Source organism: Lithobates pipiens, unplaced genomic scaffold (assembly GCF_037356315.1).
Source record: "Lithobates pipiens isolate NorthernLeopardFrog02 unplaced genomic scaffold, aLitPip1_a1.2 Scaffold_8, whole genome shotgun sequence".
In the NCBI taxonomy this organism is placed as follows: Eukaryota; Metazoa; Chordata; class Amphibia; order Anura; family Ranidae; genus Lithobates; species Lithobates pipiens.
Window position 1 is genome coordinate 551,057,699 of NW_027507903.1, and position 25,605 is coordinate 551,083,303.

At 43.8% G+C, this 25,605-nt stretch overlaps 1 protein-coding gene across 6 annotated transcripts in view; it reads left to right on the forward strand.

Moving 5' to 3' along the window:
• RHOBTB2 (Rho related BTB domain containing 2) overlaps window positions 1-25,605 on the forward strand; it is a 77,728-nt gene that overhangs the window by 15,742 nt on the left and 36,381 nt on the right. Inside the window, exons 1-2 of one of the 6 annotated variants that reach the window (XM_077469871.1) lie at window positions 23,855-24,439; window positions 25,142-25,308. The exons of 2 other annotated variants lie outside the window; for them this stretch is intronic. In XM_077469871.1, coding sequence (XP_077325997.1) covers window positions 25,304-25,308 — 5 coding nt within the window. In that variant the 5' untranslated portion in view covers window positions 23,855-24,439; window positions 25,142-25,303. Of the gene's footprint in view, window positions 1-23,854; window positions 24,463-24,518; window positions 25,309-25,605 lie in introns of those variants that run through there. 3 more of the 6 variants (XM_077469872.1, XM_077469869.1, XM_077469870.1) reach the window with 3 other exon arrangements.

Here is a 25,605-nt window from a genome sequence, read left to right on the forward strand (position 1 = left end):
TAATCTAAGAGTAGTAATATTGTAGTAAGGATTCCAGCTTCCCAGGATCTGCCAGGCCAAACATACCTTGGTCATACTATCTGGGCACGCTGGGACCTGTAGTTACACACAGGCAGGAGAGCACATGGTTGACCTGTTGTAGTATGGGTAAAAATGTAATGGTGAAGCAATTATTTCACTTCCTGTAAGAGGGTGGCGCTATGTTCATTCTCAATGTTCCCACTGTATGTAACGTAGCCACCCTCCCTTCCTCGCTAGTTGGACTATGAACTATGGACTATGGGATTTGTAGTGTGCATAGAGCAGTGCACGTGACCAAAATTGACATGCACTGCTCGATCCAAGGAAACAAGTGAGGGGGAAAAGTAAGGGTTTGGGAGGTCACAGAAGACACTAAGAGGAGGCAGAAAAATGCAGGAAGAAATGATTTAATGAAAAATAGATTATAGGCCATTACTTGGTGAATTGTGTATGGATTATCTTTGGAGAATAACGATATTGTTTTGTGTTACTTTAGGGTTCCAGATTTAAAAAAAAAAGTTAATGTAGAACTAAACCTGGAAAAAAAAAACATTTACATCTGTCTGCAAACAATTAGCCACCGGTAAAGTAGAACTTAACCTATTACTTAATGACAAAGTGGAAAATTTGATCAAATTAGCAAGGTGGAAGTTTTATGCTTGAGCAAACAAATCAGGCTCTATGTTGTCCCACCTATTAAATAATCGCTTCACTCTGCTTCCATTAGATTAAGTCTTACTAATGGTTTTATTACAACACATCATGCTACTATTGTAAAACACTTTATATTAATACTCTAACATATAGCTGTTATATAAGCCTCCATCTTTCTGATCCACTTTGACAGGCCAACTCTTTAAAGTTCTCTCCCTTCCAAACTTAACACAGGAGATGAGGGACAAAATGGAAGAAGTCATTACGATCCCTGAAATACTCCTCATCATTAAATCTCTTTAACCTTCCAAAACTTCTGGACCGGGTGGCTTTTCAGCCCCCTATTACAAAACATATTCCTAAATCCTGGCTCTGTATCTTACTGATCTTTGCAATCACCTAAAATCCCACCAAGATTTCCACCCTACCTCCCTTAAGGGCACTTATAGCAATGCTGCAAAAACCAGGCAAGGACTACCTAGACCAGTGATGGCGAACCTTGGCACCCCAGATGTTTTGGAACTACATTTCCCATGATGCTCACCTACACTGCAGAGTGCAGGAGCATCATGGGAAATGTAGTTCCAAAACATCTGGGGTGCCAAGGTTCGCCATCACTGACCTAGACCCACCACACAACTTTTACCCTTGCTATCTCTTTATTAACCCTTTAACGTTCTGCTCCACTGTTTGGTAGAGCACATTTTGAGTCACGCCAACTCATTGAAAAATGTGGACTTTAAAGGGTTATATGTTGATACCAAGCTGTTATCCAAAGTGCTAGCTACTAGACGAAATATCTTCCTCTCTGCGGGAGTCTATGCCTCTTCCTGTCCCGGCGCGCTGTCTGCTGGGACACACACGGGTCCCAGAGACAGCGCGGACCATACCTATTGCGCTGTGAGACTCGCGCATGCGCAGTAGGGAACCGGGAAGTGAAGCCAAAACACTTCACTTCCTGATTCCCTCACCTAGAATGGTGGCGGCAGCAGCCGAGAGCCGTGCGATCGATCGCCTACAGCTGCCGACATCGCTGGACCCTGGGACAGGTGAGTGTCCATTTATTAAAAGTCAGCAGCTGTAGTATTTATAGCTGCTGGATTTTAATATTTTTTTTTTACAGTGAATTCCCTTTTTAAATCTTCTTTCAAATTCATGGAAGGAGAGGGACAACAACCACATAAAATTCCCAGGGAGGCAGGCAAACGGTGCACTACCTCTGTCACGTATCAGATAAGACCAGAACTGTGTGGACTGCAACAGAGGAAACCCAAACGTGTATAAGTGAAGTATGACGATTTATTAAGGGAAGTGAATAATATAAATACAACCATGCAGTGCAATAAACCAACCAACAGACAGAGACCCCCAAATAACAACAGACAGATATGTACAAAATGGGAAATACCAGGATCATACACGAAGCCAGGCCAGGGTCATGCACAGAGGATCAGCAGATAAACAAAAGGGCAGTTCCAGACTCAGAGATGCAAGCCAGGCCAAGGTCATACATGGGGAGATCAGCCGATGGGGAAGGAACACGGGACAGGGAGAGGATGGACGGATCAGACTGCAGCGCAGGGATGACAAGAACAGGTGGGACAGGGTAGGGACCAGGACAGGGAAACAGGATCAAAAACATTGGTCACAAGTTCAGGGCACAGGAACAGGTTCAGAAATCAGGATCAGATCACACAGCTGCAGGTCAGGGCACAAGGACAATACCAAGGCAAACATGTGAGTGTTTGCTGGGTATTTATATGCCTGTAATTGGTCTCAAGTAACACCTGATTGCAAGAGGTACTGACTGCTCCACACTGCCAGGACCCATCCGCTGGTGGATGCCAGTACTGCGGCCCAAAGATGACATACTACTATCAACAGGGAAATACTCCCCTGGCAGTTCCAGACTGCCAGGAGACACCTGCTGGTGGACCACAGTACTGCACGCCAAATATCAGGCAGTGACACCAGCGAATAGAATCTTCCCTGACAACCTCATGGTGTCTTCCCAGCACCCAAGCACAACATGGAAAAGCAGAAAAGAGAGACAGAAACGTGGTCCTCCGAATGTGGTACTTTATTAATACAGGCGGAATGTACAAAATGCAGAGGCTTAGGTGTTTCCACAGCCAATGACTATGATTAGGGCATACAGCCAAAACGTGTAAGCCACTGTATTTTGTACACTCTGCCTATTATCATTCATTCTACTTTTCCATGTTCTTTCAAATTCACTTGGGCCGACAACCAGATGAAATACCTAGGAATCAACTGACTTCTTGTTACTTTGATTTATATTCAGCTAATTATATTCACACTATCAATAATCTAAAAGCTAAAATAACGTCCTGGACCCAACAAAACATACAGTTAGGTCCATATATATTTGGGCACAATTTTAGATTTCAGGTATTTATCAAAACATATTCTAGCTATAGTTATATAATTGATATGGGCTGAAAGTGCACACTCTCAGGTTTAATTTGAGGGTATGTACATCGAAATTGGAGAAAGGGTTTAGGAATTAAACATCTAATGCCACGTACACACGATCGGACTATTCGATCATGTGTGGGCTCCAGCGGACTTTTTCTTCCCAAAAGTCGTTTCCGGCGGACAATCCGTTCGGACAATGAATGGACTAGCCCACACACAGACTAAACTCCGTTCATTTTGAACGTGACTTGAGGTACGACGGGACTAGCGAAGGAAGTCAATGTCGCAGCCTCCGTCGGCGAGATTGACAACTTGCGAGCCCCAGTCCGGCGGACCTCCAGTCGTGTGTGGACAAGTCCGCTCGTTCAGAAAGTCCGGCGGACCTCCGCTGGAAAGTCCGCTGGATAGTCTGAGTTTGCATATAGACATCTGCTAGACAAGTACACATTTCGAGATACAAATCTTTCATACTGCGTAATCTAGAGCTAGTATCAAATTGTTTAAGAATAAAGATAATACAGAAAATAACTAACAACAAAAACAAAGAACACTAAGACCCGGTTCACACAGGGGCGACTTGTCAGGCGACTTAGCCGCCTGACAAGTTGCGTTCCGTTCTGTACTATGGAACCATTCTAATAGGAACAACTCAAGTCGCTCCGACTTAGAAAAAGGTTCCTGCACTACTTGGGATAGACTTCAGGGTAACTTGCAATGACTTCTATACAGAAGTAATTTTGCAAGCCGCCTCTGAAGTTGTGTGCAGGTCGCCTTATAGAGTCGCGCTGCCTCTGTGTGAACTGGCTCTAAGAGATTCTTAAATGCCATATGTGTTTGGATATGCCTTTAGTTTCCTTCAGTTATTATCTGGGACACCAGTCCATCCTGAGCGAGTGTCTACAATTGTCCCTATCCCTGTACTTTGCACACTCAAATCGGTCCCTACCCTCAAGGAGCCCACAATCCAAGGTCCCATTCAAATACTAGGGCCAATTTTGGACAGAACCCAATTAACCTACCAGCATGTCTTTGGAGTGTGGGATGAAACTGGAGTACCTGGAGGAAACCAACACAGGCACAGGGAGAACATGCAAACTCCAAGCAGGTAGTGTCGTGGTTGGGATTCAAACCAGCGACCCTTTTTACTGCTAGGTGAGAGTGCTAACCGCTACACCACTGTGCTTGTTATAGGCTTATCTGTAGTGAACAGTGGTGTAACAGGGTTTACAACCACTTTAAGAGCCCAGGGGTTCCAACGCGTTTTGAAATTGGATCGGGTTGCAAAAAAAATTTCATACGAGTGCTGTGTCTTGTATATTACTTTGGATACATTAGGGGCAGTAGGTTTTTCCAATTGAGCCGCGATGAGGGTTATGATAGCTCTGAATTGTGTAGTATAGTATGGATCCCAAGATTAAGCAATGCCACATGGGGAGTGGGGTGAATGATGAGTCCAGTGACTGATGTGATTAGGGTGTACACTGAGTTCCAGAAACTCTGCACCCCCTTGCATTCCCACAGTATATGCAAAATCCCCCCTCTCGCAACACATTATCTCCAACAACCTGCTGAAGATGATGCAAACATTTGTGAGATCCTAACCGGTGTTATGACTGTATGGCGTGTTGCCATTCCATAGTGGTAAAAGCAGAGCCCACTTCTTTTTCCCAATTGATCATATTAGAGTTTTTAGTGAATTTCTCATCGTATTGGATGAGAGAATAAAACCAGGCAAGACCTTTGGGATTTTTGTGGTTGTTTAGGAGGTAATTCCATGCTGCCTCATGGACTTTGTACTATATATCTGGATGGTTGGTGTGGAAATGATGTAGTTGAATGTTAGCGTAAGATAGGGAAGTAGGTTGTTTTGACAATAATTCTTTGTATGTCATTATATTGCTATCTAACCAAGGGAGTACCTTTAAATTGGGTATTAGGTTTTCATAAATTTTAAGTGGTAAATCAGTGCAAGTCATCATGGATGCTGAAGGTAACTTGGTTTTAAGTTTGTCCCATGCAAATAGGGTAGCATCTATAGAGGGGAGTGTTGGGTGGTATACCTTTGCACATGTGGATTTTGCTAAAAACAATGTCGGCAAATCTCTGTTAGCCAACAGAGTTTTATTTATTTATACCCAGAGTTTCTCCGAAGAAGTTTCAAACAAAGCTTTCATTTGGTCCAGGAGGGCCTCATAGTGGTAATTAGGCAAATTGGGAAAGCTTACCATTGGAGCATTGGAAAACACAACACTGTAAGCTTCTAACAATGTGCATTAAAACTGCAACAAGTTAGAAAGAGTTTGCCTCATTTTCTGTCTGGGGGTGTAATGTGTTCTGTGCATTCGTTAATAATGGAACCCCAGATGCAGCAAGAACAAATGCGCAGTTTTGCATGTGAAGAAACAAGCATCCAAAAATACCCAAAGCTCATTGAGCTTCTTTGCCACATTTGTAACATGAAATGAATAGAGTGCACTATGCACAAAGCGGAACAATGAGTAGTAACGTGCGTATGCACGAATAGGGGCTCTCAAGGACCTACAAGGTTACTTTTATGTTTCATGGTGTCATCATTACCACGTTTCTTAGTTACTAACACAGTGCAAAGAGCCACGATGTATGCACATACAAGTCAGAACGTTTTGTCAGAATCTGAGATGTCATGGTAGGGGGTCACTGCACACCTTGCCCATACAGCTGTATTTGTAGCTCGGCCAGTGTGTAGCACCACGGTTCTACTCTATGTAAAGCAGTAGGTTCTGCCTTCTCCCAACCAATCTAACCCTGGTGGCTATTGCTGAAACTAGTAGAGGTTCTTTTTATAGCTCATATTCATATTACGTATAGGAGCTTTTGGCACGCTTGTGCATTTGGATGAAAAGCGATATGTACTACCCAATCTGTAACTGGATTAAAAAGCTTTTACAAGATGTGCCACTGATCTAATTTCTACCCGTAATCAAAGCTTGTTCTGGGTCACCCACACAGCAAAAACAAGACGTTATATAACAACGTTATGATAAGCGCTGGGATGTTCAACCAATGGCAGCCAATGAAAAGTTGGCTTTTAACACTTGTGACGTACCCCAGCTAATAAAAGATTTCAAATTGGCTGCTGTGAGTTTTGGTACTTTATACATTGTCTAACTAAAGGATAAGTCCACCTAAAACAAAATTATTTTGGAATTTTAGCTTCAATCTTTGCTCTTAGTTGTAGTTATCCCTTTGAGATGGGACACAAAATATGAATGCTGACTTACTAAGAGCTCTTTCACATTTGTGGTGCCCTCTGGGGAGCTATCCACATTGGGATCCCTTTGCAGAGGGCATTTGGCAGGTAGTGATGAGGCCAGATAACGCCTGCCCTGCTTGATACATCCCCGCAATGCCACACTCACAGAGTCAATCAGAGCCAGTGAGCCAATGACGAGAGAGCGGGGGTGGGGCCAAATCACAGCTCTATGTGTCATATAGATGCATTAAGCAGAGCTCTGGAGCGAGCACGCACCAGTGCCCCAATAGCAAGCGGCTTGTTATTGAGGGCACTAGTCAAGAGGGAGAAGCCAGGAGTGCCAGTGAGGGACTCGAGAGGAAGAGGATCAGGGCTGCTCTGTGCAAAACCACTGCACAGAGCAGGTAAGTATAACATATTACCACTTTAATGCAGAGAATGCATTAAAGTGGATTTTTTGTCATAAAATGAAGTCCTGCTATATTACTTCAGGCTGGCCCCTTTTGCAGGTATACTATGTAAACCATTAAAAATAAGTTCCTATACTGTTTAAAATCAAGTAATACACTGTCTCACCCTGCTCCGTGCATGCCCTTGCCCTATATTTTTAGGCACTGCCGAATTTGTAGAGGCTGATCTGCTGACAACCTTAAGGCTGTAAACACATCGATTTAACAGTTTAAAAAAAATACTGCCGTGCCGGGAATGTAACTATCACATTGCTTTGCTCTCAACCAAACTCTCAAACCATCCAATGGCTGGCGTCATAACTGATCATATGTATAGCACCATGGCAGCTGAAAATTAAACAGAGGACAAGATGGCAGCTTCCTTGTCTGAAAACTATAGGAGGGTTTACTTCCACTTTCAGGGCTGGTTCACACTTCTGCAATGCGGGAACCCTGCCAATCCACTGCAGGTTCCCACATCGCATGTTTCCCGGCGGCAGTTCACACTGCCCTATGCAAACTGCTGGGAGTGTCAGGTAAGTTAATGACACCTCCAAATCAGTTTGGATATTGCAGTGCGATCTGTAAACTCGGACAGGAATCAAATCTCCTGCAGACAAAAGTTTGATTCTCCTGCAGATAAAAAAAAGGGTCCTGTTCGAGTTTGATGCAAATTCAGCCATACGATCTTTCTGGCTGAAATCGCATCGCACAGAGATCGCATGTGATTTTCACTGCAGTGCGGTGCAACTCACATCCGATCTCTGACATAGCACCAGTGTGAACTGGCCCTAAAGTGGAAATAAACCCTCATATCCTTTACAGCCAAGGAAGCTGCTTCTGTTTGATCCACAACTGCCATGGTGCTGCACATGTGATCAGTTATGACACCAGCCATTTGATGGTATGACAGTTTGGTTGAGAACACAAGCAAATGTGACATTTAGCAATCCCAGCATTCCAGGAATGTAACTGTTTTTTGAAACCCATAAAATCAATGGGTTTAATTCTTTATGATTTAATTCTGTTCTGAGGCTCTGGGCCTCAGCAAAATGGGCGCCTCCAAAAAGAAGAAACAGGAGCAATGCTGGAGGCCATTTACAGCACATACCCAGTTTGGTAACATAACTATTAATGTGGAATATATGTTTTTATCAAGTTGTTATGCGTTGTCCCTGAGCAGTCGCAGGTCAGTGTAGAGCTAATTCATCTCTACTGTTCCTGAGGAGCCTGTGTTGACCTAAGCATTCATGCTCCATTTGTACACAGTCACTGCAAGAATATAATGTATATACACATCACTTGTTAACAAAAGGATCATTAAGCTCCATAGTGACCAGTTGTAAACTGCATTAATAAACATACCTTGATCTTTCCAAGGTGAAGCAAGAATTTCCCGATTTATGTATTTTGCTGATTTTCTATTATGTGCATGGAAAGTAAACCACTATAAATGAAACTAAACCATTTAGCCCAAACTTAGGGGATTGTACAGTCCTATTGTAACTGTAGCACTGACCCCCGAAGGAGCTGCTGGTTTTATTTGGGCTTACCGTTACCTCACCTGCTCGCTTCTCCGTCTCAGGGGTCCCATTGGAAAATAGCCCAAAGAATGTCAAATCCGACACTTAGTCCTTTTTTCAAAGATTTATTTGGGATAAGCACAGTCCTTCAATAGAGGGCTAGAGGATAAGGGGGAGTTCAGGCACCTGATAATTGCAGGTTAGAGGTATTGGTCAGATCCAGAGGACAAACACTCTGCCAAGCCCCTCTCACTTGACCTAGTAGCCAGTGAGATGCTCAAACAAAGTCTCTGCCACTGACTTATCAATTGAACTAAAGCATTCTTGAGAGATTTAAAGAACTGCCATACAGTACCAGTTTCCTTTCGGCCAACCCGGCGATACTGTATGGGTGTTGATCCTGGTTGCGTCCTCTAACTGGGTTTCCAGGCTCCTCCAGAGACACCAGCCTCCCCTGGATCCTCCAGTTTTCTTGACCTCTCCCCACAGGCGGGACAGCACAGGACCACCCCTGGATCAGTAGGCCCCAAGACCTTTTTGGGCCTACTCTCTCAGTTGTAAAGGCTCAGGCCAGCCGGCCCCGAGGTGCAGGATCATGCGACACACACTCCAGGCCAGGAGGGCCATGAGGTCAGGATAGCAAACCCCGGAAAAAGAACCCCACGAAATGGCGTCGGTACCTTAAATACCCTCTCCCCAAATACACAGCGGGGAAACCACTCCCACTGGGCTATTTCCGAGCAAAAGATGGTATTCAATACATCCAGCTTGCTGCATTTCAACACTTACCGGCGGTAAGAGCAACACCTACAGTCAAGTGGAAACCAGTGCAACCCAGCTGAACTGGTACAGAAACCAGAACTTTTTGGAACGATTAGCCTGCGCCCAACTGCAGCTTCAGACAACTTAAAGAGGAGATGCACCTTAAAAAAAAAAAATTTAAAGTCAGCAGCTACAAATACTGCAGCGGCTGACTTTTAATAAATGGACACTTACCTGTTCCAGGGTCCAGCGATGTCGGCAGCAGATGACGAGCAATTTCTCATCTCTCATCTGCCCCCGCCGCCATCCTCTGTCAGAGAATCGGGAAGTGAAGCATTACGGCTTCATTGCCCGGTTCCCTACTGCGCATGCGTGAGTCGCGCTGCACGTCTCCACTGGTCCCCGCTGTGTCCTGGGAATGCAATGGGGGGGGCGGGGCATCTACGGCTAGCTGCGGCTATCTTGTCCTGGAAGTGGGTGCAGATACCTGGATTATACAGGTGTCTGCACCGCCCTCCCCCTGAAAGATGCCAAATGTGGCACAGGAGGGGGGAGGGTTCCGATGAGCGGACCTTCCACTTTAGGGTGGAGGTCTGCTTTAAGTTTGAAAAACAATAGCTTTTGCTCATTAGGAGCAGGGCGCTACATAACATATATGGAAATCTTTTCTATGTGACAAACACTATGCAGCACTGTGTTCTGAGAACATATAGATGACTTCTCATTTGCTGTCGGAATTAGAGCAGAACTCAAGGTGACAAATAAAAAACTGCGAGCAGGCAGCTCTTTATTGTAGAATTGTTTTCTGCAATAACAAATATTGCCTAACTTACCTGCCTGCTTGCAGTCTTCTATTAAATGCACACCGAGTTGCACATGCGCAGCTCAGGGTGTATTCTCGGCACACTCCGGCTATGCTAGAATGATGAACTCCTGTGTGCATCAGTGATATGACATCATTCCACCGCTAGCCAATCAAGAGGCTGAAAACCTGGCACCCGGAAAGGGATTTAACCACTGCATTGCTGGAATGAGGAGGTGAATGTTGCTTTCATTTTAGTTTGGCTTTAAAAGGAGCCGAGGTGAGTGCTTCTCCACCAGGAGAAGCCATGTATTTTTATCAGTGAATACAAGGCTTCCTCTAATTGGCCGAGTTGGAGAGGCAGGCAGATGACATCACTATCTCTACCTTGGCCAATCAGAGGAAGCCTTGTATTCAGGGATAAAAATATTCCTTAGTGGGGAGCCAAGTCTGGGGGGGGGGGGGGGGTTTATATCATCAGGCACCATTCCAAATGACCTGTTCAAGACTCACCCAGGCATGAAGCATTTAAACGAGGTCTATTTATTGTTTCTACAATATGCAGCCTGAGGCTACCTCATATTCACAGCGCAGTCACGTCTCATAGATCCCTGCAATGCCATCTGCCCTTGCTTTCCACTTTCTTGTTGTCATTACTTCCCATTTATAGCTGGTAGTTTTCCTACATTATTTGGCCTTTGTCCATTTCCCACAATACACTTTTACTAAAACAGCTGCAGGCACCTTTTTAGTTAGTAACCTCTTGCCACCCTCGTCATGCATACGTGCGGTGCCAAAGAGGCTGGGCTTTCACGCCCACATACCGCACATATGCATCCATGGACGTCCAAGGTTTTCCAGCATAATGACCAAACTATTGTAGACAGCTCTCAGTCTCTAGTCATGATCAGGAACTGGTTGCACCCGATCATGTGACCACTGTGATAGCCAATAATAGTAGTCATATTGTCTGAACATATGACTCCTGGGCATAAAGATCCATTTATAGGGATACCAGGCTGGGCATAAAGGGGTTATGGGAAATCTGTGCACAGCAGTGCTGTAGTACAGGCACCATGGATTCCAGTGTCCTGTGCGGCTCTTTAGATTCCTCATTGTACTGTATACAGTTCTTCGACTTCTCAGCAAGTCGAGATTTAGCCCCACCCCATGTCAAATGGCCAAGTCCCAGTGTGTAGTATTGACAGCAGTTAGCAGTAATAATAGGGACAGGGTTGTGCATCATAAGGGTTCTTAACCACTTGCCTACCAGGCACTTACACCCCCTTCCTGCCCCAGCCATTTTTCAGCTTTCAGCACTGTCGCACTTTGAATGACAATTGCGCAGTCATGCCACACTGTACCTCAAATTTTTTTTATAATTTTCTTCACACAAATAGAGCTTTTTTTGGTGGTATTTAATCACTGCTGTGTTTTTTATTTTTTACAAAAAAAAAGACCAAAGATTTTGAAAAAAAAAAAATTTGACTTTTTTTTTTGTCAGTAAATTCTGTAACTAAGTAATTTTGCCCTCATTGATGTGTGCTGACGAGGCAGCACCAATGGGCACTAATAGGCTGAACTGGTGGGCATTGATGAGCTGGCACTGATCATGCAGCACTTATGGGCACTGATATGTGGAACTGATGAGCACTGATAGGCAGCACTGATGGGCACTAATAGATGGCATTGGTGGGCACTGATAGGCGGCAGTGGTGGGCTCTGATAGGTGGCACTGGTGGGCACGGATAGGCGGCACGATTGGGCAGCACAGATAGGCGGTACATATGGGCACTGATGGGCATTGATGGACAGAAGTAATGGGCATTGATGAACAGCAGTGATGGGCATTGATGGGCAGCACTGATAGGCGCCACTGATTGCCAGCACTGACTGGCATGGCTAATGGGCACTGATTGGTGACACTTGTGGGCAGTGGTGGGCACTGATTGCTGCCACTGGTGGGCACTGTATGCTGGCTTTGGTGGGCAATGGTGGGCACTGTATTGTGACACTACTTACTTTATTGTTATCAGGGCACTGATGATCAGTGCCCTGATTACATTCCTACATATTCCCCTGTGAGTAGATGCCACTGATCTGCTCTCCTCTCCTCATACTCTGTCAATGTGAGGCGAGGAGAGCCGATTACCGGCATCTCCGTGATTACATGTGAACGGCTGTGATTGGACACAGCCAATCACATGGTTAAAGATCCGCGGATGCGGCTCTTTACACAGACCGGGGTCACGCCATGTCCTAGCAATGCAGTGCGGCCGCGATTGCCATCTTGCGTGCCCCCATGGTACGTTGTCCCATAACGATAGCTGCACCACCCCGCCGTCATTTGACGGTGGGCGAGCAGTAAGCAGTTAATATTGACTTTGGCTCAGTAGGGAACATTTGAAAGATGCAGGTGATCCTAGCAGTGGGGGGGTTCCAAAGGTTGTGTGCCCACAGGCTCCAGTAATGGGAGTATGGAACTGGTATTATTAATGCAGAACAAAGTTTGGTAAATAATTCTTTCAGATAGTATTGCCTGAAGCAATACCTCTACACATATACTTATTAGGCTCCATGCACACTGAAGCTGATAAACTGCAGTTTATTGGCGTTTGGGCGTTTTTTGTAAAAGCCCATAAACTCCACTCTATGTTAGCCTATGTGTCCATGCACACATGGACGTTTTTCAGCTTTAATGAGCAGTGGAGTTTATGGGCTTTTTTCTGAACGCCAGAAATTCGCGTTCAAAGTGCCGTTTTTCAGCGGCAAAAAACGACAAACGCTCATTAACGCTCATTAACGCTCATTAACGCTCGTTCATCAGTGTTCGGCATTCTATTTTTCAATGCATTGTGGGATTTTTGGAGTGTCCTCTGTGTATTTTTATAAAAAACGCCCATTAACGCTAACGCTGTAAAACGCTCATTAACGCTCATTAACGCTAGTATAAAACGCTGTTAAAAGCAGGTTTTTCAACCAGCGTTTTCTGCCAGCAACCTGGCGTCCAGAAATAGCTTTTTTGAGCTTCAGTGTGCATGGAGCATAACTGTAGTCAGGTCATTTGAGTTTACTATTACTACGTTTTAAGTGATCCGAACATATAGAAGGAGTTAAGGGTTTTCCATATACCCACACAGCTTGAGAATGGCAGCACATCTCCTTCTGAGGCCTGGTTTACTGTATGTGAATCAACTGATGTGATGTGGCACCCGATCATGAGCAAATACATCGTTATAATGCATAACTTTACCCTGTTGGGTAGATGAAGGGACAGAACTTATATTGCCAAAGGCCCTCTGCAAGTAGAGTGTAAACCTACCCTTGCTATAAAAAATTGTGACATTTCCAGGTCACCCATGACAATTATTGAGACAATGATCTGTCATGTCATTCTAATGTAGCTGGGTGCGGAAGCCCACATAGTCCTATAGTAAATAACATTACGTGACTGAATGTGACCCTGAAACAAAAATAAGTCCTTTATGCCGGAGGGATGCTGCCTTTTCTGAGATACCAAAACTGCATGGGCTGAACGGAAGAAAAAACAAAAAAAGTACAGATTGCTATTCTAACATAAGTAATGTTGGTGCGGTGATCACCTCCACTGAGCTATTGGATTCTGATAGGGGGACCACCCCCCTCTGACAGAACACACTGATTATCGCTCTCACTCATATGCTGTGATCGGATTCTCATTTTCCAGCATGCCCGTTTGACAGAAGCTGGTCATTACACTGGCTTCTGTCGGACAAGGAGTTGTACACACAGCCTGAAAGTCAATTCCTGCTGAACTGACTTTCAGGCTGAAGTTACTGCGGAAATGATCAAGAAAGGAAGGGTGACCCCTGGAAGTCAGACATTTATGGTGTCCTGCTGCAATGAATGGAGTGGCAACCTCAGCCTGGACTCCGAGCAGTCCCCAACGCGTTTCACTCTGCCCCCCGGAGCTTAGTTATGGGGAAACTGCTGAACTGACCATTATCATGATTGCTGGACAACCAGAGCATGGACTTACATCAAACATACATTTATCAAGATACATGTGTTATATGACTGTTTAATATTCATTGAGTAATAAAAAGAATTTAACCAAAAAGAATATTCAATGAGTATGTAGCGTTGGTACTCCTGAAGAGTACACACTATGTCTCTAAATTTAGTTTTTTTCCCCAAGCCTATAGTTGAGTCTTGGGTTTAATTGTTCTAAAGTGTGGTTTTGGCATCAGTTTGGCTGGGCTGTACTAATGTTCTGCCTCTGACAGGCATTGGAACACAGTCTGGTTGGACGCATTGGGTACCAATCTATCTCTCTGAGCCAATCAGTGGGTGCGCTGTCTCACTGTGCATTCTGGGACAGGGTACTTAAGGTGCTGAAGTCACGTGGTTCTGGGTTCCGGTCCAGAAGTATGTTCTGACTCCATGGTCCTGGTCCTCCTGACCAGCCCCCAGAGGCCCTCATGGCCTGGGGTGAGGATCCATCCGTTTCCGAGTCTCGGAACTGGCTAGTCCGAGGCACAGTAACTGGAAGGAGGATTCTAAAGTGGTCCGGTGCCATCTCGGGTTTTGGAGAGGCCCAGCAACTCGTCATGCAACCAGGGGAGGACTCTTCAGAAGAGGACTACGCACAAGGCTGGCTGCTCGGTAAGAGCCTGGATGTTGAGCTGTATGGACACTAATTTAATCCACATTTCTTATGGTATCGCCGGACCGGCTGCAAAATACTGGTACCGAAAAAAGGTTCTTATTCCTATCCTTCTGTTACAACTAAGTTCCTGTGAGAGACTTTTCTGTGTTCACCTAAAAATTTGCAACCAAGTCTGTGGCAGAAACTTTGCTAACTTTGATTCATGTTCGGCTGCTAAGTCCCTAAAACCAGCACTTATCCGACGGTGGAAATATCCAGCTGTGAGTGGCTGCTCCCTGGATTGCCTAGAGAGAGACATTTATTAAGTGTCAGCAGTTTCATAGTACCTGAGCTTCCATACCTATACCCTCTATTCCCAACTGAGAGACTGTGTTTCTGTTCACGGTTTTAAGCAAATAAAAATTCCAAAAGGAATTCAAGTGTCGGTCTCTGCAGTTATTGGGCCATCAACTTCGGGAACCCCTAGACAAGAATGACGAGCTACAAGGCAGAGGAGGTAAACGGTAAGCCCAAATCAAATCAGCCGCTCCTTCTGGGGTTAGTGCTACAAGTAATTCTAGGGTGAACTTCCACTTCAAGTTCTACTTACACCTGATGATTTTGAACCACGTTTTGGTCCACATAGATTTCAATGAGAGTGCATTGAAAACCTGGAAAATGCGTCTCCTCCTCCTAGTAACAAGCTGTCTGTTGGCTAAAACACAAACACTCAAGCCTGAAAACATAAAAATTTGTAAAAAAAAGGAAAATACACATGCTTTAGTTGTGAATTCAGGCAGAAGGACATGGTATCCTAGGCACATGTGAATAATGATATGCAGTACATTCATAGCCTCCCCCCACCTTTCTTTAACAATTGTGGAAGGGTTTTCTTTAGATTTTTGATATCTCCATCTTACCTTATAAGTAATTCTAGGGTACACTTCCACTTCAAGTTCTACTTACACCTGATGATTTTGAACCACGTTTTGGTCCACATAGATTTCAATGAGAGTGCATTGAAAACCTGGAAAATGTGTCTATGCTGCCCCTCTCTGCCAATCCCTTCACTGGCTTCCCCTACTCCAACGGATAAAATTCAGAATGCTAACCACAACATACAAGGCCAGCCACAACATCGCCCCCAGCTACATCACCAACCTAATTTGGAGATATCGCACAAATCGTCCTCTCCGCTTCTCCCAGGACCTCCTGCTCTCTAGCTCCCTTGTTACCTCCTCTCATGCTCGTCTTCAGGACTTCTCCAGAGCCTCTCCCATCCTCTGGAACTCCCTGCCCCGGTATATCCGATCAGCCCCTAACCTGTCCACCTTTAGGAGATCCCCGAAAACTCACTTATTCAGGGAAGCCTATCCCACACCCACCTAACAACCCCATCAAATAATTTCCCGCATCTATTACCTTTTGTACCCCCACCTCTCCCTTTAGAATGTAAGCTCTACAAGCAGGGGCCTCCTGTACCTTCTGTATTGAACTGTACAGTAATTGTGTTGTCCCCCTTATACATTGTAAAGCACTGCTTAAACTGTTGGTGCTATATAAATCGTGTATAATAATAATAATCCCCGATCTACAGTTCACCAGCATTGTAAAAGTTGGTTCAAGAGGACCAACGCTGCTGTAGCAGTGTACAGTGTCCATGCATACATTTTAGAACAACAGATACTAAGAATTTTTAGTATAATTTCCCCTTCCTTAAAATGAACTTTTGAGATATGTCCATAAATGATGGAGGGGTAGAGCCCATATCCATGTTTTGCCTTTGGTTTTGCTTTTGTATATACTGTTGTGGAGGGCTCCCTCACAAAGGGGTGGCCGAGCTGAGCAGGGTTGTGTGTGTCAATAAACGTACACGGCCTGGCTTAGGATGGGGGATAGAGTCTGCATAAGTGCCCCCACAGCAAGCTTCATGGAAGGAAGGAGTAGCCAGGAACACCAGTGGGGGACCAATGCACAGAGCAGGTAAGTATAACATGCATCAAACCTTTACAGTCACTTCAACTAAAGAAGTAGTACCCTCCATATTGTGTGGTCAACTGTTTCTGTGGTACAGCAGCCACCAAGTCTGGAACCAACAATCATTTGTCAGTCAAATTCATTTCAGTTCATGCATCTTCTCCAGTCTAAATCGAGAGGTTTAGAGAAACCCGTAGAGTTGGCACTTCTCCCGTGGTTGCCAACAACTAAACTTTTTGACCCTGTCTGCACATGTTAATTAATGAGCTGCAGCTAAATGATTTATTGTTTAGCTGTCTACAATAATGAACTGGTGTGAAACAGCAGCAACTGAATACGTGTTTTTATACACTTTGTGTGTACAAAAACACATTTACAGATACCAAGATTTATTTTCACTGATAAAAAAATGAATTCACTTTGATATCAAAATGAATATACATAATGCAGAAGGCAAATAGTTCAATCAACATAGTGCTGGCCGCTTAGGGCTTTTATGTTTAATCCCATCTTTTTTGAATTTAGAGGTAAAATCAGATACATGTTAGCAGTATATAGATCTTGCATAAAGTTCCATATCCAAAGAGCACTCTTAAATGGAATACTACAGTGCCTTGCAAAAGTATTCACCCCCCTTGGCATTTTTTGTTTTTTGTTGACTCGCAACCTGAATTTACATGGATTGTTTGAGGATTTGCATCATTTAATTTACAAGAACATGTTTTTTTTTTTTTTTTTTTGTGAAGCAAACAACAAATAGAACAAAATAACAGAAAAGGTCAATGTGCATAACTATTCACCCCCCTAAAGTCAATACTTTAGGGGGGTGAATATTTTTGCAAGGCACTATATCTCTTAAATAGATATAACAGTATATTCAAGTACATATCCACAGACACACCAACTGCAATGTGATTACCAAATATCTGAGAGTGTAACCAAGAGAAAGATGAGAGGAGTACAAAACCTCGTCTATCATTTGGGGACATCCTAACTAAGGGTGTGAGCTTGTAGCCCTCTGTGTCCCTACAGGTACAAAAGTCAACGCAACAGTCAAACTTGGATATAAGGCTACAGCAACACGGCTGTGGGGGTGCCAATAGTTTACTGCCTTGAGAGGTGGCTAAACACTATGGATTTAGCAAGCTTGTGTGCAGCCACAACTCCGCAGAAAGGCCAACCTTGGGCATGCACTGTCTGTGTCCAGGGTCGGTCCGATGCTCTATTCGCTGAAAAAAAAGTAAAGGAGGTTAATGCAGAGATACACTTTTTTACCAAAAGTATTGGGGCACCTGCCTTTACACCCACATGGACTTTAACCTCCCTGACGGTATTTCCGAGTGTGGCTCGGGGTGGATTTTCAGCACCAAAAGCGGTAACCCCAAGCCACACTCGGGATCACATCGCAGGATCCAGGTACAGCTTACTTACCTTGTCCCCAGGATCCTGCGATGTCTCCCCGCAGTGTGCAGAGGCTGTGTCTCCGCTTGATTCATCACGGAGCCAGGCTCCGTGCCCTGCGAGCGTTGCGACGCATGGGGACGGAGAACGGCGCCAAATTAAAAAAGTGAAACACACACTATACATACAGTACACTGTAATCTTACAGATTACATTATTGTGTGGATTCGTTTCACATCCCCTTTGTCCCAAGTGGTTTCTCCAGTGTCCTGCATGCAGTTTTATATTATAAAAACTGTTCTTTCTGCCTGGAGACTGTCCATAGCAACCAAAATTGTCCCTTTACATCAAAAAGGGTTTTAGACCAGTTAGAAAACAGCGATAATAAATTGGAATCACTCACAGAATTGAGTGATAGCGATTTGGGGGGAAATTTGTAATCAGACACTGAAAGTAATGACAGAGACAATTCTGCAACTGAGCAAATTTCAGTGTTTTTGATCTGATTACATTATTGGATAATTTTTATTATTGTTATATTTTTATTTGGTATAATTATTTATAGTTATTTATTATATTATAATTTATGATTTTGTGTTTCAAACTTTATCATACCCGGGATGTCTGCTAGACTCTGTTTTGGACAGATTTAAGTGAGTTATTCCTAAGAATTACAGGACTACAATATAAAACGCCAAATTTCTATGCAAAAGAATTGTACCGCTTTGAGCATCAAAAATCTGAAATAATCATACCGCCAGGGAGGTTAATGGCATCCTAGTCTTACTCCATAGGGTTCGATATTGAGTTGGCCTACCCTTTGCTTCAACTCTTCTGGGAAGGCTATCCACAAGGTTTAGGAGTGTGTCTATGGAAATGTTTGACCATTCTTTCAGAATTTGTGAGGTCAGGCACTGATGTTGGATGAGAAGGCCTGGTTTGCAGTCTCTGCCTAATTCATCCCAAAGGTGTTCTATTAGGTATAGGTCATGAATCTGTGCAGGCTAGTCAAGTTCCTCCACCCCAAACTCGCTCATCCACGTCTTCCTTGCTTTGTGCACTGATCCAAATCATTTCATGGAGTGAATATTATGGTGTTGGGTTGTTTTTCAGAGGTTAGGCTTGCCCCCCTTAGTTCCAGTAAAGACAACTCTTAAGGTGTCAGCATACCAAGACATTTTGGACAATTTCATGCTGAAGTAACTGATAAATGCAATCTATTATTCTTATCAGTTATGTATTACTTTGTCTAGTCCCTATAGTTTAGTTAGTCTATCTATACTCTGAGCACATGCCATCGTTAATATCACAATACTATAAAAATTAGCTATGAAACCAAATACACGGTCTAGGATCAATCAAATCTTTTATTTCCCAAGGAAATAAGAAAGCTTGAATAAGGTATCAATTGAAGTCACAAGAGTACATAGCATACAATCAGAATACAATACAAGCATTATACTTATCTGACCCTTGTGACTGGACCTCCTGATGGAATGAGAGGCAGATTTCATTGATGAAACCCTTTTTGATAAAACACACCTCAGCCACACCACACCCCATTGCCCACCCTCCTTTGCCTGTGGACCAATCAGCGTCTCTGGGGCGTCTCCTCCCCATTCTGTTTGGTGCCACATTCCTCTCTACCTATAAACATGTGGGACTGCAAATATCAACATGGCTGAGTTCGGTTGTACAAACAGATGTGTAGAACTTTTAGACAAATAACATTACTTCATGTTCCGTTCCAACACATGCTCCCAACTTTGTGAGAACAGTTTGGGGATGGCCCCTTCCTGTTTCAACATCACTGTGCACCAGTGCACAAAGCAAGGTCCATAAAAACATGAATGAGCGAGTTTGGGGGGGGGGGGGGGTCTTAACTATCCTGCACAGAGTCCTGACATCAACCCAATAGAACACCTTCGGGATGAATTTGAGCGGAGACTGCAAGCCAGGCCTTCTCATCCAACATCAGTGCCTGACCTCACAAATGTGCCTTTGGAAGACTGGTCAAACATTCCCATAGACACACTCCTAAACCATGTGAACAGCCTTCCCAGAAGAGTTAAAGCTGTTATAGCTGCAAAGGGTGGGTCAACTTAATATTGAACCCCACGGACAAAGACTCGGATGCCATTAAATTTCATGTGTGTGTAAAGGCAGGCATCCCATTACTTTTGGTAATATAGTGTTATGTGGGGTGAGGGTAAATGACAGGGCTAAGCTGGCTCTGAGGAAGGGGGTGCGCCCCCAAAACATGTTAGCTGTACCCCGTGTTCTGTGCATGTCCATGCATTATTTTTATGGCCTTTTGTCAGTTCTGGATCTTGCCAGTCTATTGCCCTTCTCTATGATGCTCTCAAATGGCCCCATATGCTTTTCCGCAATTATTGATGATTGCAACTTTGAAAAAATCTTTTCAAAAGTGAACAGTCTACATACACAGTGTTTATTGTAACAGAACTCCTGAAGAAGCCGTAAGAGGCGAAACATGTAGAGCTACAAACACACTTTTGTTGGTATTTGTTACTGATCTTTGATCTCTGATTTTCATTCATGAATTTTTCATTAAAGTACATCTTCTATTTTTCAAAATTCATTGTGTTTGTATGCGCTTGAAAAGTCCCAATTCCTTTTTTCCATGTTTTATTTAAAATAAGGGATGTGGCGCCTTTAATGAGTCTTTCCAGCAGACTAGCTCTATAACTATATTCCTCCTTAGTGCAATTTTATAGTTCTGATTGTTGTATAAATGTCAGTGGTCCCAAAAATGTGTCAAAAGTGTCTGATTTGTCTGCCGCAATGTCGCAGTCCTGCTAAAAATCTCAGATCAACGCTATTACTAGCAAAAAGAAAAATAATTAAAAAAATGCCATAAATCTATTCCCTATTTTGTAGACGCTATAACTTTTGCGCAAACCAATCAATATACACTTATTGCAATTTTTTTTACCAAAAATATGTAGAAGAATATATATTGACCTAAACTGATGAAGAAATGTGTTTTTTAAAAACATTTTTGGGGATATGTATTATAACAAAAAGTAAAAAAATATGTTTTTTCTCAAAATTGTCGCTCTTTTTTTGTTCATAGCGCAAAAAAAATAAAAACCGCAGAGGTGACAAATACCACCAAAAGAAAGCTCTATTTGTGGGAAAAAAGGACGTCAGTTTTGTTTGGGTACAGCGCCGCACGACCGCGCAATTTTCAGTTAAAGCCATGCAGTGCTGTATCGAAAAAAATGGCCTGTTCATTAAGGGGGAAAATCTTTTGGGGCTGAGGTGGTTAACTATGTAGTGCAAGGGCCTGCCTGATTGCATAGAAATGGAAAGTGTTTAGATTTGACCTCATATTATATGGTTTTGGTAAATCTAAAGGAAAATTGTACAAGAAAATTGTATAAGGTTTGGCCAGCCTAAAGCCTCGTACAAACTATCGGATTTTCCTAAAATCTAACCATTGCTACGCTCCATCAGACAATTAAAGTGGTTTTAAACCCACTTTTTGGACTTCTACCTATAGGTAAGCCTAGAATAAGGTTTACCTACAGGTAGTGGAAATATTTCCTAAACGTGCAGCGTTTAAGAGATATTTTAACTTGTAGTCCACCGAAAATTGCAACTGCGCATGCGCGGGGAAGAAACGAAACTAAGTGCCGTTTCTTCCCTAGCCTATGCCATTAATCGCAGCTCCATCATGTGCGGGAGTGAAGTCACGCAGCTCCGGCGAATCACAGAGCCGGAGTCCACGGCCCGGGAGGAAGAGGGCCAGAAGATGGACGCTGCCCACACAGGGGACATCACTGGATTCTTTTGCAGGTAAGTGGCACATAATGGGCTAGAATGCGATGCATACTAGCCCATTATGCATTTCATTTGTAGGCTGCAGAAGTGAGCAAAAGAGGAAGTAAAACCCATTACTTCCTCTTTATTGTCCAACTTTCTGCCAACAAATTGTGGATGGCAGGCTAGTAAATTTTTGGCAGACAACGGTCTGTTGTCAGATTTTCATATCATGTGTACACAAGTCCATCCCACAAAAGTCCAACGTACAAACACGCATGCTCAGAATCAATGCTGAAATTCCACGTAGTACGTCACTGCGTTTGTGTTTGTTGGCCGACAATTGTGTACTGTTTGTATGCAAGACAAGTTCCTGGCACATGCCGTTCGGACAAAAGTCTGCCGCTTTGTCTGCCGAAAAGCCGATCCTGTGTACGAGGCTTTAGGCTAGGTTCACACTAGCCTGTGTGATAAAATGTAGTGTTTCCCCATGCAGGCTAGTGAAGTGGCGGCTCTGGCAGGTAACAATGTGATGCACATTTTTTTTTTGGTCAACTCTATTGTAAGTGCGTTTCGCTGCCGTGGTGTCATCCAGTGACGTGGTGCGTTTTATGCATACTGCACATTACACCAGCATTGCCATATGAATGGGACACATGGCAATCAATTGTTTTCTATGTGTCCTAGCAGTGACCTGCATTTAATCGAGCAGAAAAATGCAGGTCATTGCAAATAGTATAAAGGAGCTCTTAAAGTGATGTTGCCGCCAAAAAAAAAAAAAAATTGTTAAAAATTCTTAAAAAAAATAAATAAAAAATAATTGGAAAAAATGTACTCACCTCTAAATGCCTGTTGCTAGGGGGTCCCTCGTAGTCTGCCTTCTTCATTGCCGGGCTGGTGGCATCACTTCCCTTCGCGCCGCACAGTCATCTGGGACCTGTCACGTGTCCCAGATGACTGTGCAGCGTATCACGGCGCCCTGCGCCGCTCGCGCATGCACAGTGGGTGCCTGGCTGTGAAGCCACAGCCGGGTGCCCACAGTAAGAATGACGGTGCCGCGAGCGGAGTGGGGAACAAGTGGGGGCTTCGTTCCCCTTCATCGCTGGACCCTGGGACAGGTAAGTGTCCAATTATTAAAAGTCAGCAGCTGCAGTATTTGTAGCTGCTGACTTTTAATTTTTTTCTTTTAGGGGGCACCCCACTTTAAGGTTGGAACACATTTAGGCCCCTTTCACACTGGCGGCTGTTCTGCTGCTGTTTTGTTATTTTGAAATTCAGAGAATCCAGGCACCGCATTCACTTGCAGTCGTACATTGCGATTAGTTGCGTTTACATGCGGCTGCGTTTAGCTGCGTTGGAACATTCTTGCCATTTCTGATGTGCTTCCTGTGTTTTTGTTTTCTTGTTGCCGCTGCTATCTGCAGGTGAAATAGTACACTGCGATTACCTGCGGTTATAGCAGATAGCTGCAAATATCTGCAATAAAATCGGTCCTGGAAGCAGTAAAAACATTTTTTTTAACCGCACCAAATCCCATGTAACAAAACTGTTGCTAAAAACTACATGTGCAAAGTGCATTTGAAATTGCACTGGAAGTACACTTTGAAGTGCAGTCGCTGTAGATCTGAGGGGGACATGAAAGGAAAATAAAAAACAGCATTTTAGCTTACACATGATTAGATGATAAAATCAGCAGAGCTTCCCCTCATTTCAGATCTTCCCCTCAGATTTACAACGACTGGACTTCCAAGTGCACTTTCAGTGCAATTTCAAGTGCGCTTTGCACTTGTAGTTTACACTTGTAGTGCAAAGTGGATTTGTCTTTCGTAAATAACCCCTAGTGTGTGAATGGGGCCATAGGAAAGCATTGTGTGAGTTTAGCTGCGGTAGATAACTTGATCTCTCCGCAGCTAAAAGCTGAATTCTATCCGCCCGTGTGAAAGGGGCCTTTAAGAATCAAGCTGTGAGTGTAAAAACAAAAAACACAAAATGATCGTGCAACTGAATATTCTAATGACATTCGGCTTCAGGCTTGGGTGAATGCAGTGCGATCGCCCTCGTCATCAGACCGTATTCAGCAGCTGCTGCATCTGCAATCTCCAGCACTTGTACTTGTGCAATAGAACCTGCAGGCGGTGCTGAAGACTCGCTTCCAGCTAAAATTAATTCCTCCCTGACATTAGAAACACACACACACACACATACACACACCTCTGTGCTGGAAACCAGGAGTCGCAACCGGCAACCATCACTGCTAGGGATCCACACTCAGGATGACACAGGCAGCTCCATGCTGTGGTACACAGGCACCAACACTGAGAAGGACACACTGATCTCTATGCAGGCAACACACACAGGCACAGCATCTGTGACAGAGGAACACTGACGATGTGACATAGGGACCCAGCACACACATGCACGCTCACACCGCACAGGCAGATGCACATGCAATCATACATTAACATAAATCAGTCTATTAAACACGTCACTAGAGAGGCTAATTTTAGCACCAGTCTGCAAAAAAAAAATCACAAATTCATGCACATGCTAGGATCTGTACAGAAAAAGACACATATACCCATGGGACACGACTAACCCACGCAGATGAGGGCACACACACATTTCAGGGTATAGATGGAGATTAAAGGCACGCACAGCATAGTGTTACATTATATATTTATAGCTAGGCACCTATACACATAGCCTCGGCCTTTCGATTTGAAACCTACCGAGAAGATGCACCAGTGATGACATCATGGCGGCGATGTACGGGACAAGGCCTGGATTGGGTGTAGTATAAGCTGTGTGCGGCTGCGGTTGATGGTTGCAGAATTGGGGCTGATTTCCAGGTGTAGGGTATTAGCGGTGTACATGTACCTGTATTTGTGTATTTATACCGTATCTTATAGCTTTACTGTATTACATTCCATTTTCCTGATATAATTGCCCCTTTGTGCAGAACTGAACTTTGATCTTGCGTCTTATGACCGCGGCCCGGTTCCCACAGATGTCTGACTGCAGTTAAGGAATAATCAAAGATTAATTTTTAACATGGCTTCTTGCCCTGGAGATACGGCACTTCAAAGTGTGTTATGTCCTGGTTTCCAGTAATTGGGTTGTAGCACCGATCATCGCGTTATAGATGCGGCAGGCTTTTTATTATTTGTCCCACTTAAAGTACTGCAATAATGTGCATGAAACAAGAACCGTTGTTTCCTTCTGTACTGGCACTGTAGAGAAATACAGAGATTTCCATTGCTGACTTCTGTCTGAAATTTAGTTACCTGGCTATCTCTGTCCAACCTGGAACAAGTAGGCAGCCAGTGAAGTCAGAGAAAAGTCAGAGCTATTAAAGCCTTTGGATCAGTATAACAACCATGTGATTAGTATTTTTAAAAGGAGAGCCAGCAATGCCACTCTACATATTTGGAAAAGCAGATTTATTTACCCGATCCTCCACTCCTGCAGGCTCCTCTGGACTGCTAGACCGGTCCTTGCAGCCTCTTCTTTCCTATGCTGCAGCAGTCTAAGGTCCTTTTACATCATTAAGTCTGATGCAGAAACCATAGCCCTACAGTGGATGTGAGGACACCAAAGGACAGTGTACCACCTAAGCCAGTGGAGCAGAGAATGGGGTAAGTAAATATGCTCTCACTGTGTGCCCCATAGACTAAAGTAGCAATTAACCCTTACAGTGTGGGTGCAGCCCCAATGCAAGGGAGAATTTATAGGTTTCCTGGAGGTGGGCTTTAAGGGTTTCTTGAAATCTCCGGCTTTATATGCTGGGGGGGGGGGGGGTTGCTTGTTTAAAATGTAGCTCTGGTTCTTATTATGAATGTATATAATGTTTGTGTGTGTGTGTGTGTGTGTGTGTATATATATATATATATATGTGTGTATATATATATATATATATATATATATATATATAT